This window comes from Euleptes europaea, chromosome 20, assembly GCF_029931775.1.
Source record: "Euleptes europaea isolate rEulEur1 chromosome 20, rEulEur1.hap1, whole genome shotgun sequence".
NCBI lineage: Eukaryota > Metazoa > Chordata > Lepidosauria > Squamata > Sphaerodactylidae > Euleptes > Euleptes europaea.
Window position 1 is genome coordinate 8943917 of NC_079331.1, and position 18204 is coordinate 8962120.

An 18204-nucleotide genomic window follows, 5' to 3' on the forward strand; every position below is an offset into this window, starting at 1 on the left:
TTCTCATGACGGCTCTGCAAATGGCTTGATAGTCTAGCTTTTGGGAGTCAGAAAAAAACAAAATCCCTGCAGTTTCATCCCAATGAATCAGGCTGCAGTCCTGAAACTGCTTTTTCTTTGCACTTTAATCAGTGTAATCCCATTGGCTCCGACGGAACAATGGCATCGTAAGTGGGAGCTGGCCCAAAGCCTCTGCTTGGTGATGGGATATATCGAAGCTAATTATCTAAAAACAAAACTCTTTGTTATTCAGAAGAAGGATGGATGCAGAAACAGAAGAAGAAGAAGAAGAAGAGTTGGTATTTATATGCCGACTTTCTCTACCACTTAAGGGAGACTTAAACCGGCTTACAATCACCTTCCCTTCCCCTACCCACAACAGACACCCTGTGAGGTAGGTGGGGCTAAGAGAATGTGACTTGCCCAAGGTCACCCAGCTGGCTTCATGTGTAGGAGTGGGAAACACATCCAGTTCACCAGATTAGCCTCCGCCGCTCATGTGGAGGAGTGGGGAATCGAACCCGGTTCTCCAGATCGGGGCCCACCGCCCCAAACCACCGCTGTTAACCACTACACCACACTGGCTCTCAGGCCTCTGCTGGAGCCAAGGGTCAACCTTGGAACTCAGTTTCAGCGCCAGGGATCATCTCTGGAATATGTTCAGCAATCATAACAATTCATGACACACTGCAGGGTGAGAAATGCCTTTAAACTGAGACCCTGGACAACAGTTGGCTCCCAATCTTTTTAGTATGGTGACCCACAAGTCCAAATTTACTTGGTATGGTGACCCATCCAGGTAGGGTTGCCAACCTCCAGGTAACAGCTGGATATCTCCTGCTATTACAACTGATCTCCAGCCGATAGAGATCTGATCACCTGGAGAAAAATGGCCGCTTTGGCAATTGAACTCTATGGGATTGAAGTCCCCTCCCCTCCCCAAACCCCACCCTCCTCAGGCTTTGCCCCAAAAACCTCCCACCGGTGGCAAAGAGGGACCTGGCAACCCTACATCCAGGGGTTTTTGGCACTCTGGGCAAACGGTGACTACACTGCCCATCTAGTTCTATTTTCTACAATAGCCAACCTGATGTATTTGAGAAACCAATGGACGTGGCACAAAGGGCACAGCTACCCCCAAGCAAGCCCCTTTCCAGAGCACACAGCCTTTTCTTCTGTAGGTCAGAAGAAGAAGAGTTGGTTTTTTTATATGCCGACTTTCTCTACCACTTAAGGAAGACTCAAACCGGCTTACAATCACCTTCCCCTCCTCACAACAGACACCCTGGGAGGTAGGTGGGGCTGAGAGAGCTCTAAGAGAGCTGTGACTTGCCCAAGGTCACCCTGCTGGCTTTGTGTGGAGGAGTGCGGAAACCAGCCTGGTTCACCAGATTAGCCTCCGCTGCTCATGTGGAGGTGTGAGGAATCAAACCCGGTTCGCCAGATCAGAGTCCACCGCTCCAAACCACCGCTCTTAACCACTACACCACCCTGGCTTACAGGTTACATTCCAGCCCTCTTCTTCTACATTATCCCCTTGAAACCTCCCTAAGATTCTAAGAAACTTGTTCTAGTAACTGTGCTAGATAGACCAATGGTCTGATTATGTGTAAGAAAGCTACCTGTGTACCTACACACACTATCCGTTTTGTGGGGCTGACTTAGCACTGTGAGACAGAGGCTGTTACTGCACTAGGTATTCCCAGCGATGTATTAAGAGTTTGAAAATGTTATAAAAAACATTGCTTTAAAAGAGTTTTGGGATGCCACGGCTAAAAAATGGTTGGAAGACGTCTTCACAGCTAAAGGGGCCAAACAAAGTGCAAACAGTATTTTTTATAACGTTTTCAAACTCTTAATACATCGCTGGGAATACATAGAAAGTGCGAACAGTATTTTTTAAAACGTTTTCAAACTCTAAATACATCGCTGGGAATACCTAGTGCGGTAACAGCCTGGAGTTTCCCCTCTCTAGTTAAACTTGAATGGAAGCTCGGTCTCCCCTCTACAGGTTTTCTCTCTGAGATCAATAGTTGACGAGCTTGAAGCGGCTGCAGGTTTAATTGTACAGCCTGCAACTCAACTGCTCGGTTAAGACGTTACTGATCGATTGACGCTGGGGCAGAAGCCCAGAGGTGAACATCTGGCCGGCCGGAACATCTGCTCTTTGATGACATATTTTAACGGCAGCGAGAAAAGCCGTGATTCAGACCGAGTTCTCAGCTGACGTAAATCAGCCCCAGTTGCGTGAAGTCAGTCATGCCGAACCGTTTTATACCCACTGACTTTTCAGCCCGGCATGGCTCCCTTTTGTATTACAAGTTGCTGTTCCTCAGCAGCTTGGGGGAAGGAGGGTGTGAAAACGAAGAAGCAGAAGAAGCAGCAGAAGCAGCAGAGGAAGAGGAAGAATTGGTTTTTATATGCCGACTTTCTCTACCACTTAAAGAAGAATCAAACTGGCTTACAAGCACCTTCCCCTCCCCACAATAGACACCCTGTAAGGTAGGTGGGGCTGAGAGGGCTCTAAGAGAGCTGTGACTAGCCCAAGGTCACCCAGCTGGCTTCCGGTGTAGGAGTGGGGAAACAAATCTAGCTCACCAGATTAGCCTCCGCAGCTCATGTGGGGGAATCAAACCCGGTTCTCCAGATTAGAGTCCACCGCTCCAAACCACCGCTCTTAACCACTACACCACGCTGGCTCTTGCTTCTCCCATACTTGCTATTTTGTTTTCCTTCTGGGCTTCCACACCCATCATAAAGCCGTTCAAGATCTTGGCAACTTGCAAAGCGTGGCCAAGCTTTAAATAGCGGGTTTAACTGCAGGGTGAGATTGATGTGAAGTGAAACCACCACCGCCAGCCTTAGCTCTGATTCAAAGGACCATCCATTAACTTGATGCTTTCTTAAACAGTAAGCGACGGCCAGAACAAATATCTAGGCAGGATACGCAAAGGGACTGATGTCCAGAAACTTACGAGTCCCAGATTCAGAAGCTTGGAAACAATTTTGTCAAACACTCCTCTGTCGTTTTCCTCGTATATTCTCATGGCGATCTTCTGGACAATATCTTCTGCAGTTAACGGTGTGCCATCGAGCTGATGAAGTCCGTCAGGGTCGTCTGAAAAGCATGAAAAAGAAGTGGGTTCAGTGTTAAATTGTGGAACTCCCTGCGGCAGGATGTGGTGACGGCTGCCAGCTTGGAATGCTTTAAGAGGGGAGTGGACATGTTCATGGAGGAGAGGGAGTATCCATGGCTACTAGTCAAAATGGATACTAGCCATGATGCATACCTATTCTCTCCAGGATCAGAGGAGCAGGCCTATTATATTAGGTGCTTTGGAACCCAGGCAGGATGCTGCTGCTGCAGTCGTCTTGTTTGGGAGCTTCCTAGAGGCTCCTGGTTGGCCACTGTGTGAACAGACTGCTGGACTCGATGGGCCTTGGTCTGATCCACCATGGTCTTTCTTATGTCATGTGTGTCTCTCTGTCCTGATACCCAACGGGTGGAGCTGTGGCTGTGTGGTAGGGCACATGCTTTGCTTGCCAAAGGTCCCAGGTTCAAATCCAGCCATCTCCCATTACAGGACCTCAAATAGAACGGCCGGGAATGCCTGGGGCTGGCAACCTCAGAGAGTTTTTCAGTCACCTAGCATTGGTCTGACTCAGATTTATGGGGTTATGTCTTAAAGATGTACTCAAGGCTACAACTACCCTGCTTTGGTTTGGGAGGGTTTATGGCTCAGTGACAGAGCACATTCTTGTATGAACAAGGCCCAAGTGTCATTCCCTGGCATTATTAGTTATTTTATTAAAATTCTACCCGGCCCTCCCCAGCCAAGGCCGGGCTCAGAGCTTAAAAGATCTAATTCAGGAGGTGCTGGGATTCTGAAGACCTCAACCGTCAGAATAGTCAGAACTGAGCTAGATGGACCAATGGTCTGACTCAGTCCGAGACAGATTCATACGCTTATCTCTTTATATGGTAAGAACTCTACATTCGATAGAGTTGGATTAACATTCTGGGCAATGGCTGGTAATCACTTTCCCATCTGGGGAAATGACTAACACCAAAGATTCACCATACAATTTTAGAAAAATTACCATATCATGACTGGTTCCCCCTTCTTGTCAAAATGACAAAGGGGGACGGTTTGGGTGGTGACAGAGGAAACAGCAAGGTGGCCATGAAAAAACAGAACCCCATGCCGCATCTCTCAAGATGGCCATGTACCTTCTGGCTGATGAAGTCCATCCATCAACAGACAAAGATTAAAACAAAAACAAAAAATCAGAGCTTTTAAAAACAAGACAATTAAAGAGAGATAAGACAGACGTACAAATTCTTTTTTAAAAATGGAAGAGGAAACAAGAGAGAAAGTGTTATCTTTCAAACAACTAGAATTCAGATTGTCCCAACTGTTCATAATTAAATGTCTGGTTCTGCTGCCATCAGGTCTCCGGGGTTGCTTTTAGTAGGGCCAGTGCCCCAGGATAGAGCCCCAGAATACAGCACGAAGAGGGGGGTTCCTCTTCATCCAATCTCACCACTCTGCTCTGCCATTTACCTATCCCCAGCTGCCTTGGAATGGGTCTGACTCTTCCTCCTCAGGTGCTCCTGGGCACGCCCTTTAAATTTACCTTTATTGACTGACCCAGGCATGGCATGAATTTCCCTTTTTAATCTCAACTTGCAAAACAGGTACCCTCAATGCATCCAGCCTTGGATACCCTCCATAGAGTTCTTAGTTCTTAATCTTTATTATTACAGTCCACGCCCAGTAAGTATATGAAGGAAATATTAATTACAGAAAGAATAAAATTTATACACAAATGATCTCATTAAAACACAGGATAGTCCTAATAGATACCAGCTAAAACCATACACATCTGCCAGCAATTGAACCTTTCGACGTTTCTCCTGGGCAAATACTAGAGATTAAGTCGTTTCAGGAACTAAAATCTCTGCCACTCCTCAGGATTAAAGGCCCTTCTCAATTTTTCTGCGATTATAGACCTGGGTGCAAAACCGGGCAACCAATCATGTCGTTTGGTGGTTCTTATCTGACAGAAGATATTCGAGTCTAATTTTGTTAAATTTTCCGGGAAACATTTCCTCCATATATAGACCCATCACACACGTTTCAAACAGATACTGTCGGCCTGTGGATAGGGCCGGTCTTATACTTTTAAATTTTCAAGCGACGCTTCTTATTTTTGAGGCTGCTTTTCGGGTCATAAATATTGCAAATCTCCATGCCCAATCGCAACACCCTTGTTGTTCACTTCACGTATCTGCCAGAGTAAATTTGATAGCTCCTGCCAAATAAATTTTGTTAGCTTTTAAGCTGCCAAGAGACAATTTATTTATTTTTCCTGAAACAGACTAAAATGTGGCTGCTCTTCCAGATATAACTGATGAGCGTGACCATGCTCTCCCTTGGCATTAACTGTTTGGCTCATCTGTATACGTAATATACATTCAAAGCAAATTCTTAAGAGCATGACGTCTGACGAAGTACCTTGATATTTATAGTCCAGACCGCTTTTAGTGGTGTCATAGTCATCCACTAGCCTGCGACTCTTGGTGGAATCTGCGTCATCAAGGGCCAGTTGCTGGTCATATAGGGCGCTTCTGATCGGTCCCCTCTCCTTTTCCTTCCTCTCTTTTTCTGCTGCCGACTTGAGCAAGTTCAAGTCATCAACAAAGGAATAATTTCTGAATTCTGGCTTATTTTCTGGAAGATTCATAACACAGGCATGATAAAACAATCTCGCATCTCTGAGCAATCGGCAGTACGAGTGGGCAATTCAGAAGTAAAACAAGAGTCACCTGTCAGGATGTTTTTGTTCTTTCTGTCTTCCTCTGCCTCGGCAATCTGTTTTGGTGAGAATGATGTAAAGAACACACAGTCGTTACCTTTGGTGCCCCGGAACAAACAATGTACGATCTTCCCTAACCCCTTATGATTTGGCTTGTGCTGCTTATTTAGGACTTGGTGGGAAAACCTGCCCCCAGAAATAATTTAGGACTAGACCTAATAATAATTTAGAAATAATTTAGGACTAGACTGTGGCTCAGTGGTAGAGCATCTGCTTGGCATGCAGAAGGTCCCAGGTTCAATCCCTGGCATCTCCAGTTAAAGGGACTAGGCAAGTAGGTGATGTGAAAGACCCCTGCCTGAGACCCTGGAGAGCCACTGCCGGTCTGAGTAGACAATACTGACTTTGATGGACCATGGGTTGGATTCAGTGGAAAGAAGCTTCATGTGTTCATATGTGACCCTTTAAAACTAAGTTATATTGTTTGACTGAAAGAGGTTTGTGCTCTTTTTTCAAAAGTTGTTTTTTAAAAAGATCAATATTAGTTTTTTAAAAATTCCTTCCTCTCACCAGAACTGCCACCTGCTCCCAACAAAGTTTTTATTGTTTACACAGTGGGTGAAAATGCATGGATATATTGGAGTGAAACCAATTATTTGAGATTTACTATTTGGGGCATTGGAAACAAAAAGCTCCCCTCATCCCCCGGATTCGCAGCAACCAGTCATCAGGTTGCTATGAATTACCTTTTTATCCTACCCTTATTCCAAAAGGACTCACGGGTCCCTCCCTCTCATTTTAACCTCAAAACAACCCTGTGGTGTAGATTAGCCTAAGATGACATTGAGACAGCAAGGTAGACATCAACATGAAGCTGCCTTTTACTGAATCACACCATTGGTCCATCAAGGTCTGTACTGTTTACTCTGAGTGGCAGCCCCTCTCCAGTGTCTGGGTCTTTTACATCACCTACTATCTGAGACTTTTAGCTGGAGATGCCAGGGAGCGGACTTGGCCACCTGCATGCCATGCAGATGCTTATGACTGAGCAACGGCCCCCCTCCTGGTTCAAGGTCCCTCCCCCACTGATAGGGTTGCCAGGTCCCTCTTTGCCACCGGCGGGAGGTTTTCAGGGTGGAGCCTGAGGAGGGCGGGGTTTGGGGAGGGGAGGGACTTCAGTGCCATAGAGTCCAATTGCCAAAGGAGCCACTTTCTCCAGGTGAACTGATCTCTATCGTCTGGAGATCAGCTGTAATAGCAGGAGGTCTCCAGCTAGTACCTGGAGGCTGGCAACTCTAACTACTGAATATCATTGTTGAATGGGGATTTGAACCTGGCTGTCTTACGTTCAAAGTCCAACGTTTGACTCACTTTGCCATTCTGGCTCTTAGCTTCTGGATCACAACTGTAAGCATAGTACATGAGTTTCTCTCAGCCCAGCTTTCCCTGGAGGACTCGAGGTGGGTTACTGGGAGCTCTCCACCGTTTTTTGCTAGGAAGACCTCAAGTCCCAGAATGTGGGGCTTTGGGGCCCACTGTCCAAGCAACAACCCCCCCTTCCTTTCATACCCTCCTGTCTCTCCTCACTGACCCTCTCCGCAAACAGTACTATCAAGTAGCTGCGACCCCCACAGACACAAAGGGGTCAGAAAGCAGAGCAGCCGGCTTTAAAGCTGGCAATCCTACATGCTCCCCAGGGGAGCTTAAAAGAAATAAATGTAAAACCAGCCATAACCAGCTAAGTCTCGGGGGCCTGCCTTATAACAAGGGTGGTGGTGATCATGAGCCGGGGGTGGGTGGGGGTAATCTCGAGAGAGCAGAATTGGGAGTGTGTATCAGCGAGATGCGTCTGCAGTATGAACGCTTCTAGCGGCCATCTGCTGTCACTGTTTATTTTTTTCCTGAACCAGGAATTTCCCTGTTCTAAAAATAAGCTCCAGTGCCTTAATATGGATTGTCACCATTTTTTTTTTTACAAACCTGTTCTTTAAAAAAGAAAAGACAATCTTAGTCAAAATGAATCTGTGCCCCACATTGGGCAGCCGCAGCTCTGCCCTTGAACTAAACGTGGCCATGCTCAATCAGATGGGGTTACCGCATTATGTATTCCCAGCGATGTATCAAGAGCTTGAAAATGTTATAAAAAAACATCGCTTTAAAAGGGTTTTTGGATGCCACGGCTAAAAAATGGTTGGAAGACGTCTTTACATCTAAACGGGCCAAACAAAGTGCGAACAGTATTTTTAAAAACGTTTTCAAACTCTTAATACATAGGTGGGAATACATAGAAAGTGCAGACAGTATTTTTTATAACATTTTCAAACTCTTAATACGTCGCTGGGAATACATAATGCGGTAACCCCCAGAGAAAAGGGCACGGTGCCTTTCTGCTTGGTGGAATACTGCCCGCAGCATTCCTTTTTTAAAAAAAATTAATTAAAAATACTAATAAAACTTTACATGTTCTTACATCATTAAACAATTATACAGAAAGGGGGGGGGAAATATAAACATCTTTCCACTTGGCTCAAGGAGGAGAACCAACCCATTTATTGTGGCATGAGCTTCTCTAGACAAACGCCCGCCATCAGATACATGCACATCAGAAGGACTGCCTCATCTACAAATCTGCCTGTCAACTGCAATTAAAGCACTCTCTTCAGAGGTGAGGAGTAGACAGGGCCTTCTCTGTGCTGGTGCCCTGTTTAGGGAACTCCTCCCCCTAAGACACTAATCTGATGCCATCCCTACAGGCATTTTAAGTGCCAACTGAAGGACCTTTTATTTGCCTAGGCTTTCAACTGACCTTCTTTTTTTTATGCTGCTGCCATTTTAACTGCTGCTTCCTTAAAGTCATTATATTATTGCTGGGTTTTATGGGTCACGTTACTCGTTTTTACCTGTCGACTGCGTTTGAAATTCTCTGAGAGGTAGGCTGTGCATAAAGGCCAGGTGCATGAATCCGATCTCCGTGCAGCTAATAAAACAGGCTCTTGCCGTGACCACAGGGCTGGAATCTAGTGTACACCTAGCCATGAGCCCCATTAAACTCTGGCATTTACATTAACGTAAGCATGCATACATTCAGGCTGTGTAATTGCCTTGATAGCTGCAAAGGGTTCTGCTGTTTTCGCTACAGCATCTCGCATGGTTACCATTCTGAAATTTATTCCTAGAAACCATGGGGATTTTCCCGGCAGAAAAGGCTTGTCTGCTCGTTGTAAAAAATGTCAAAGGACATTTGTTCAGATATTCGTTTTGCCTACCTGTTCTTCTAGTGGTCTCTCCACACTTAATTCTCTGTTGTGTAAGGTTTTATCTAGGAAAAGGGAACATACATATACATACAACTGTGATATGTCATCACATACACATACATATATCTATATATACAGACACACAAACACACACTCATACCTCACTAAGTAACAAGAAACAAATCATAGTATTTAAGATTTCCCCACATTTGTGCCACTCACTTCTACAGATATCATTGCTTGTAATAAAACAACCCACGATGAGGAAAATAACTCACAGAAAGCCTTAAAGTTAGAGAACAAACAAAATACTTGGGCCGGTTCTTGCCTTTGTCTAAGAGTACCTTCAGTACCTTCTCCCGCTGGACCATCCCTGTGTTTCCTTGTCAGAAAACCTTTAACGTACACATTTTAAAAGCCTCCTATAAGAGCTGGACCAAAATAGCAGCAACCCATAATCGGATTGGGGAAAAACCAAGAGCTTAAAAGATCTCTGACATTCCCAGCAAGCTCACAAAGAGAGACTTGGAAACGGATGCACTACAGACAAGGTTGCCGAGAATATGCTCCAGAATGATGGGAATCAACCAGAAAGGAAATCTAGAAGAAACAAGCCTAAACAATCATTTTTCTCCAGGGAGAAAAGAAATAAATTACTCCAGGGAGAAAAATAAAGAAATTACCATTTCCCTTTTTAACTAGCCAAACTCACCAATCCTGACCATCAAAACCAAACCAAACCAAACCCTGGAACTGATTTCTAAAGGGAAGGGGCAAATAATAATTCGGCACACAAACTTGACATGTGGAAACCAGGTTCGTAAAGCTCTTCCCCACGCTACAAGGCAAACGAACTGCCGGGAGTATGCGACTACAGCTACTCAGCAGCCGGGAAGTTTTAAAATGGCTCCTGCGATCGTGCAAAGTTCCAGCGGGCAACCTACCTCCTCTGGTGCCCTCGGGCTTCGGGAAGCCATGTACCTGGCCTACGATCAGGGCCAGGGCTGGTACCAGGACGGCCAGCTTGAGAAGCATCCTTCTCTCCCTTCAGTCCTCTGGGCTGCGGTTTGGAAGGAAGCCTCCCTTGCGGAGCTTGAGGAGAGCAAGGGGATGTGTGAGCAAGAGAAAGGGGAGGATGCCTCCTTCCCTTTCTTCCCTTTGTTGTGCGGACGTCTCCCTCTTGGTGGATCCCAGCTTGTGGTTGGTGGCTTCCTGGACCAGGAGCTGTCCGGCCCTGCTAGTGCTGAAGTCACAGACGCGTCATTTGCCGCCGGAGAAGGCAAGAGGGAACCTAGCTGGGGGAGGTGGTCAGATCCCCTCTTGCTTGGCCGCCCTCTTTTTCTCCCCCTTGTTATCGGTAGATGAGCTGGTTCCTTTCCCCGTTGATAGCTCTGGGCAGGAGTGGGAGGAGAAAGAAGGGGTGGCGGCCAGGGAGGATGAAAGGGAGGTGGGGGCTGCGGATGTGGGAGCATGCGTGCGCCACCTGGTCCTACACACATCCTGCCTGACCCAGCCTGCTGGATGGAGCAGCTCTCACCGGGCAGCAGGCAAGCTTTCAAATCCGCAGGCAAAGGGTTGCTGCCTCCAGATGGGCGAGTGTACAAAATCTCCACCCACAAAGCAAGCTTTTGCACCCTTCCCCATGGGGGGTGGGTGGGAGAAAAAGGTCAAGCACATCACTGGAGATTTCTTGGAAGTGATGCCCATTTACGTGATGCACCAGGCATATGGCTCATATTTATTAATATGAAGAGGAGAAGACTGAGAGGGGATACGATAACCATCTTCGGGTACTTGGAGGGCTGCCATATAGAGGAGGGTGCCGAGTTGTTTTCTGTTGCCCCAGAAGGTTGGACCAGAACCAACGGGTTGAAATTAAATCAAAAGTTTCTGTCTAGACATTAGGAAGAATTTTCTAACAGTTAGAGCGGTTCCTCCGTGGAACAGGCTTCCTAGGGAGGTGGTGAGCTCTTCTTCCCTGGAGGTTTTGAAGCAGAGGCTAGATGGCCATCTGTCAGCAATGCTGATTCTATGACCCTAGGCAGATGATGAGAGGGAGGGCACCTTGGCCATCTTCTGGGACTGGAGTAGGGGTCACTGGGTGTGTGTGGAGGAGGTAGTTGTGAATTTCCTGCATTGCGCAGGGGGTTGGACTAGATGACCCTGGTGGTCCCTTCCAACTCTATGATTCTATAATATACGGCAGTGTTACTTTCCATGCTCCTGAGTCTTAGAGTGGGTACGAACAGCAGGGCAGCAATTCCTACTAACAGAGCTTCAGGGTGAATTGGGGATGTCAGGCCACACCTGGCGAGGCTGATGGAGAAAAGATTGGTTTCCAGCCAGTATAGGAAAGCAGGATATTAAAACAGGCTTTTCTCCCCGCAGAGAAATTAAATCCTGTCGCAGGGGGACAAGTGCACAAATTAACCCGGCACCAACATTCTACTCACACACCCTCCGCACATGACATTTTCGTTTTTCCAGCAGCTGCAGGATGCAATCAATCAATTGAGCCACAGTTCACCTTCTACGCTATGAGGATCGGAATTTTTAAAAAGCAGGCACGAGAGGTGAAAAGAGATTTTTTGAGGTTTCTCTATGAATTGGCAGAGACGAAGCTTGTGCATGAAACAGTAGCCAAGCAGGCAAAAAATAAATAAATAAATAAATAAAGAAAGAAAGAAAACCACCACAGGCCACCGGCATGATAAATATCCATTTCAATTTCTCTTGGATTTCAGGTCTAAAGTACACAGAGGAGGGGAGGGGCTGTGGCTCAGTGGTAGAGCATCTGCTTGGCATTCAGAAGGCCCCAGGTTCAATCCCTGGCATCTCCAGTTAAAGGGACTAGGCAAGTAGGTGATGGGAAAGACCCCTGTCTGAGACCCTGGAGAGCCGCTGCCAGTCTGAGTAGACAAGACTGACTTTGATGGACCAAGGGTCTGACTCAGTATAAGGCAGCTTCATGTGTTCATATGTACTGCTACTCTAATATCCAGCAAAGTTAAACATGTCTACAACTCCACTTAAAAGCGCTTGACTGTGGGGAGATTCTGCCGAGTTTTTAAAAGTATCTTAATAATGTTAGAATATATGCATACTTGGGTGGCAGAAAGTGCCGGCAAGTTACAGCTCATTTATGGCAACCCTGCAAGGTGTTCAAGATTAGAGATTAACAGAGGGGGTTTGCCATTGCTTGCCTCTGCATAGCAACCCTGGATTTCCTAGGCGGTCTCCCGTCCAAGTACTAACCAGGTCTGACCTTGCTTAGCTTCTGAGATAGGACGAGATCAGACTAGCCTGGGCCATCCAGATCAGGGCGTATGCATGCTTACCTGAAGGTAATCTGCTCTACTGAAGCCTCCTTCTGAGTTAACGTTTGATGCATGGGCTCAGGGGAATCCTCATTCATCCTTTTGTTTTAGTGGTATGTCTCGACAGGAATCGAAAGGAATCACAGCACTGACTCTAAACCAAAGAACTAACACTGAGGCACAAGAACAGGCAGATCAGTTATTCAGGCCTTGATTTTCAGTCCCATTATTGTGCTAATGGCCATGTAGCAGGCCTTTAAATTAGGTTCCCAATTTTGCTTAACACACATAAACGTAAATTGGTCTTAAGCAATTTCCTCTTCTCCTTCCACCATAATTACATGCTCTTTTTTCTCAGCTCTCTATTCATAGTCTAATTCCCAGAAATACACAGGGGAAGAATGAGCATCCATTCTGTCTTTTGTTCCTAGCAAGTTTCTTGAGGCATTAAAAACAAAATAACAAAGAAGGAAGATGAGAACCCTACACTATTAGAAACACATCCAGAAACATGATAATGGTAATACAGCAAACTAATATATGCTGAAAGAAGTGATTTGCTAGATGAAAATATTGATTTAATAATAATAGTACTTTGCAGTGATATAGCAACCTTATGAATGTTCAAAGCGCTTCTCAGGAATCTGTATAACACTCCTGTAAGGTAGGTTATGGTGTAATGGGTAAACTGTTGGTCTAGTAGGGAAACCTGTGTTCAGATCTCTACTTGCAGGAGTATAAAAACATTGAAATAAGAATGTGCAGCAGTAGAATACAACCAAACAGACCGGTAGCAGTAGAACGCAACCAAGAAAATAAATCGGAACCCAAAAGCAAAATTAATAAATATTAAAACGACTCTTAAAACAGCTTCAAATATCAATCTCATTTTAATCCCACCCTTCTGTCAAGATGCTCAGGGGAGTATACATGAACACACGTGAACACATGAAGCTGCCTTATACTGAATGAGACCCTTGGTCCATCGAAGTCAGTACTGTCTACTCAGACTGGCAGCTGCTCTCCAGGGTCTCAGGCGGAGGTCTTTCACATCACCTACTTGCCTAGTCCCTTTAACTGGAGATTCTGGGGATTGAACCTGGGACCTTCTGCATGCCAAGCAGATGCTCTACCACTGAGCCACAGCATGGTTTTACCTACCCCACTTTACTTTCATTAAAAACCCTGTCAGGTAAATTGGGCTGAAAGAGTGCGGGGAGAGAGTGAATGACTGGCCCAAGGTCACCTACGGAGCATCATGGCTGAGAGGGAATATGAATGCAGGTCTCCCAAATCCTAGTCCAATATGTTAATCACTACATCACATTGATTACAGGAAGTACCATAAAAGCCACAATAAAATCAGCATTGTAGAAAGAACAGAAATTTAAGGATGAAACCATCCCAAGCCTTCCAGAATAATGAAGAGGCAAGATTTTACTCATTTATACAGCACTTTCTTTTCAAACAGTAAGAGTGTTCCTCAGTGCAACAGGCTTCCTCTGGAGGTGGTGAGCTCTCCTTCCCGGAGGTTTTTAAGCAGAGACGAGATGGCCATCTGTCAGCAAGGTAGTTGTGAATTTCCTGCATTGTGCAGGGGGCTGGACTAGATGACCCTGGTGGTCTATGATCTGTATACAGGATGCTTTGCTTAGGAAAAGGCCATGACTCTCAAGGAGATTTCAATCTACTACTCCTACTTTCCTCCTTGGTCTCTCAATGGCTTTATTTCCTAATTATAAACACAGATGTTGGGATGGGGTCGCCATAAGCTGGTCGCAGCTTGATTGCACGTTCTCTTTTCTTCCTTGATGATGTTTTTCCTGGTTGCGAAGTCTCACACATTTGCTAGAATACTACAAAAGCTGTTGCTGTGCTGAGAAGTGCCATGGAAAAAGCAAACAAGGTGTGATCACATCTCTCTCCTGTGAAGTTTTACAGGGCACAGGGAACCTAGGAAGAGGAGGGAGAAACACAATCATGCACGCACAAAGGTGAGATCTCATCTCTCTCTCGTGAGAGGTTCCATCTTTTTACAAGAGGGCACAGGGCACCTGAGTTTGATCCCCGTAAAGAAAGTCTACCTAGTAAATGTCGTGAGGTTGCCCCCTTGGTGTGATACTTACCCAATTTAGCTGAAATGCACAGTTGTAAATTTGCTGACAATGTTATACTTTGGGTCTCTTGAAATCAGTAAACGCCATTGATTTTTCAATAAATATTGCTTTTTAGAGCAGACACCAGAGAAATCAGTAAAAAAAACACAACCCCAACCACAAATCAAATGGAAGCAAGCAATTAGTCCACATCAGTGTTAGAGAACATTTAAAAAGTAAAGAATAGAAGTATTAAAACAACGGTGGTGGAAAGTTAATCAGGTCACAGCTGACTTATGGCAACCCAGTAGGTTTTTCAAGGTCAGAGATGATCAGAGGTAATTTGCCATTGCCTGCCTCTGCATAGCAACCCTGGACTTCCTTGGTGGCCAACCCTGCTTAGCTTCTGAGATCCGAGGAGATCAGATTAGCTTGGGCCATCCACACCAGGGCATTAAATCAATGGGGAAATATTTGATATTTAGCTTTGTCATGTTGCTGTAGATGGGGAGAGGCCGTGGCTCAGTGGTAGAGCATCTGCTTGGCATGCAGAAGGTCCTAGGTTCAATCCCTGGCATCTCCAGTTAAAGGGGCTAGGCACGTAGGTGATGTGAAAGATCTCTGCCCGAGACCCCGGAGAGCCGCTGCCGGTCTGAGTAGACAATCCTGACTCTGATGGACCAAGGGTCTGATTCAGTATAAAGGCAGCTTCATGTGTTCATGCGTTCATATTGATTAATCCTCTGCCACCATTATGTATGCGTTATCCAGTGGAATTTTTCCAGATGATGAAGGGACTTCTATACCCACAGCCCCAGAATGACCAGCTCAAGCCCTCACTGTGACTTGCTTATTTCCACACTTTGCAGATATGATCACTCACAACTTTTCTAACTGTTCCAACGTGGAATGCAGTGCAAATACAGGATGCATCCGGAACATCCAGAAGTGCTAGGTTGTTGTATGATTATCTGGGCCCATTTCAGTCTCATTTCTGGCACGGTTAAGGAACTGAAATTGCATTGGCCATTTGTAATGAGAGACATAAAGGGGATGTGACTTGGCTGATTCTAAGGCAGGGATGTGAAACATAAGGTCCGTGGGCTGGATCTGGCCCCTTGAGAGGATCTGGCTCGCAAGGCAGCCACCTCCTCCAGCCCTGATCTGGGCTGGCGAGGCAAGTCCCAGCCAGACAAAGTGACATTTATGTCATATCCGGCCCTCGTAACAAATGAGTTCATCAACCCTGTTCTAAGGGGTGTCTTGGCAGCTTTTAGTGGTATCCTTCTGGACTGCTTTCTGTTATTACCACAAAACACACCCAATTCATGCTACAACTGAGTCACAGGGAACCATCAGCAGACATTAGAACGCTTGCCCACCGTTACTGATCTGATTCGGCAACACTTGATAAGCTTCTGAGGAATGACAGGCATCCTAAGAAAATCCCGAAAAACCCACGGGCCACTCTTATTTCAAAAGTAGTGTTTTGGTGCCACCTTCTGGTATCTCGATATCGATTCATGTCATCGTCAATATTGCGTCTGAAAGTGTTCCAAATGCCCCGTATTAAAGTTTTCCATCTACCAAAATTACAACCCAGGCTAAAGGCATCATGGTTGTAAAAATAATACCTTTAAGTGGTACAAATTATTAACTTGCTTTTTAAAGCAGACACCAGAGAAATCAGTAAAAAAACAACAACCCCAACCACATTATTAACCAACTCTATGATGCTAGCTTCTGGGTGTGGAGTAGGGGTCACTGGGGGATATAGTTATGAATGCCCTGCATTGTGCAGGTGTTTGGACTAGATGGCCCTGGTGGTCCCTTCCAACTTTATGATTCTAATGGGCTTACGATTCTAATGGCCTACTCGGCAGGAAGCCCTGCTGGGCTCCGCAAGGGCGTGTGTGTGTGTGTGTGTGTGAAGTGCCGTCAAGTCGCTTCCGACTCATGGCGACCCTTTGAACGAAAGTCCTCCAAAACGTCCAATCCTTGACAGCCTTGCTCAGATCTTGCAAATTGAGGGCCGTGGCTTCCTTTATGGAGCCAATCCATCTCTTGTTGGGTCTTCCTCTTTTCCTGCTGCCCTCAGCTTTTCCTAGCTTGACTGTCTTCTCCAGTGACTCTTGTCGTCTCATGATGTGGCCAAAATACGACAGCCTCAGTTTAGTCATTTTAGCTTCTAGGGTCAGTTCGGTCTTGATTTGATCTAGAACCCACTGATTTGGGTTTTTTTTGGCGGTCCAGGGTATCCGTAACCCTCTCCTCCAACACCACCTTTCAAAGGAATCGACTTTCTTCCTATCCGCTTTCTTCACCATCCAGCTTCCACACCCATACATAGCAATAGGGAATACGATGTGCTGCTGCACTTGTCTTGTTTGTGGGCTTCCTGGGGGCACCTGGTTAGCCACCGTGTGAACAGACTGCTGGACTTGATGGGCCTGGGTCTGATCCAGCAGGGCCTTTCTTATGTTCTTATGATGTCCCCGAATTCCACCGCCCACAGAGTCAACCGCATCCACTAAGGATAAACAGGAACCCTGCAGCATCTTAAACACTGGAGATAATTCACAGTGGGTAGCTGTGTTTGTCTGCAGTAGTAGAAAAGAGCAAGAGTCCAGTAGCACCTTAAAGACTAACAAAAATATTTCCTGGCAGGGTATGAGCTTTCGTGAGCCACAGCTCCCTTCTTCAGAAAGCTCATACCCTGCCAGAAAATATTTTTGTTAGTCTTTAAGGTGCTACTGGACTCTTGCTCTTAAACAGTGGAGACAATTTTATTCCAGCTCAAACTTTCGTGAACTGGATAGTGGCCTCTTCTTCAGGTGCATATAAGCTTGTTAGTCTTTAATATCGGGATTGTTTGTTATCAGCCGACAAATTATTAATTAATAAATAAATTAATAAATTTAATTCTTAATGTTAAATTTAATATTTAACAACGACCTACATGAACCAACATTAAGTGTAATTCTTAAGATTAAATGTAATTCTTAAGATTAAATTTAACTATTAATCAATCATCAATCAGAATCAATTAATTATTAATTATTAATCAATTAATTGTTAATCAATCAGTTGTTAATAAATTGTTTAATATCAGGATTGCTTGTTATCAGCCGATAAATTATTAATTAATAAATCAATTCATAAATTTAATTCTTAATGTTAAATTTAATATTTAACACCGACCTACAAGAACCAACATTAAATTTAATTCTTAATATTAAATGTAATTCTTAATATTAAATTTAATTATTAATCAATTACTTATTAATCAATTACTTGTTAATCAATTAATTGTTTAATATCGGGATTGTTTGTTATCAGCCAAAAAATATTAATCAATCAATTATCAATCAATTAAAAATCAATCAATTAATTATCAACCAATCAATTGTTAATAAATTAATTGTTTGATATCGGGATTGTTTGTTATCAGCCAATAAATTATTAATCAATTAATTGCTAATCAATTAATTGTTAATAAATCAATTGTTGATAAATTAATTGTTTGATATTGGAATTGTTTATTACTACATAGTAATAGGGAATACGGTGGCATGGATTGATCTAGTCTTGGTGGCCGGTGTGACCCATCCTTACCCTTCAGAGTCTTTCCCAGCTCCTTCAGGGCTGCCCTTCTCCCGCCTCAGCCTCCTCCTGACGCCTTGTGGGCGCTGTGCTCCCGAGGCCCTCCCCGCG

General features: G+C 44.9%; 1 protein-coding gene across 3 annotated transcripts in view; it reads right to left on the reverse strand.

Moving 5' to 3' along the window:
* The window catches only part of SCG3 (secretogranin III), a 36070-nt gene extending 25958 nt beyond the window's left edge, over positions 1 to 10112 (reverse strand). Inside the window, exons 1-5 of one of the 3 annotated variants that reach the window (XM_056865775.1) lie at positions 10022 to 10112; positions 9087 to 9139; positions 5831 to 5876; positions 5520 to 5735; positions 2976 to 3118 (exon numbers count right to left, since the gene is read on the reverse strand). In XM_056865775.1, coding sequence (XP_056721753.1) covers positions 2976 to 3118; positions 5520 to 5735; positions 5831 to 5876; positions 9087 to 9139; positions 10022 to 10112 — 549 coding nt within the window. Of the gene's footprint in view, positions 1 to 2975; positions 3119 to 5519; positions 5736 to 5830; positions 5882 to 7683; positions 7690 to 9086; positions 9140 to 10021 lie in introns of those variants that run through there. The other 2 variants (XM_056865776.1, XM_056865777.1) reach the window with 2 other exon arrangements.
* Positions 10113 to 18204: the final 8092 nt, after the last annotated feature.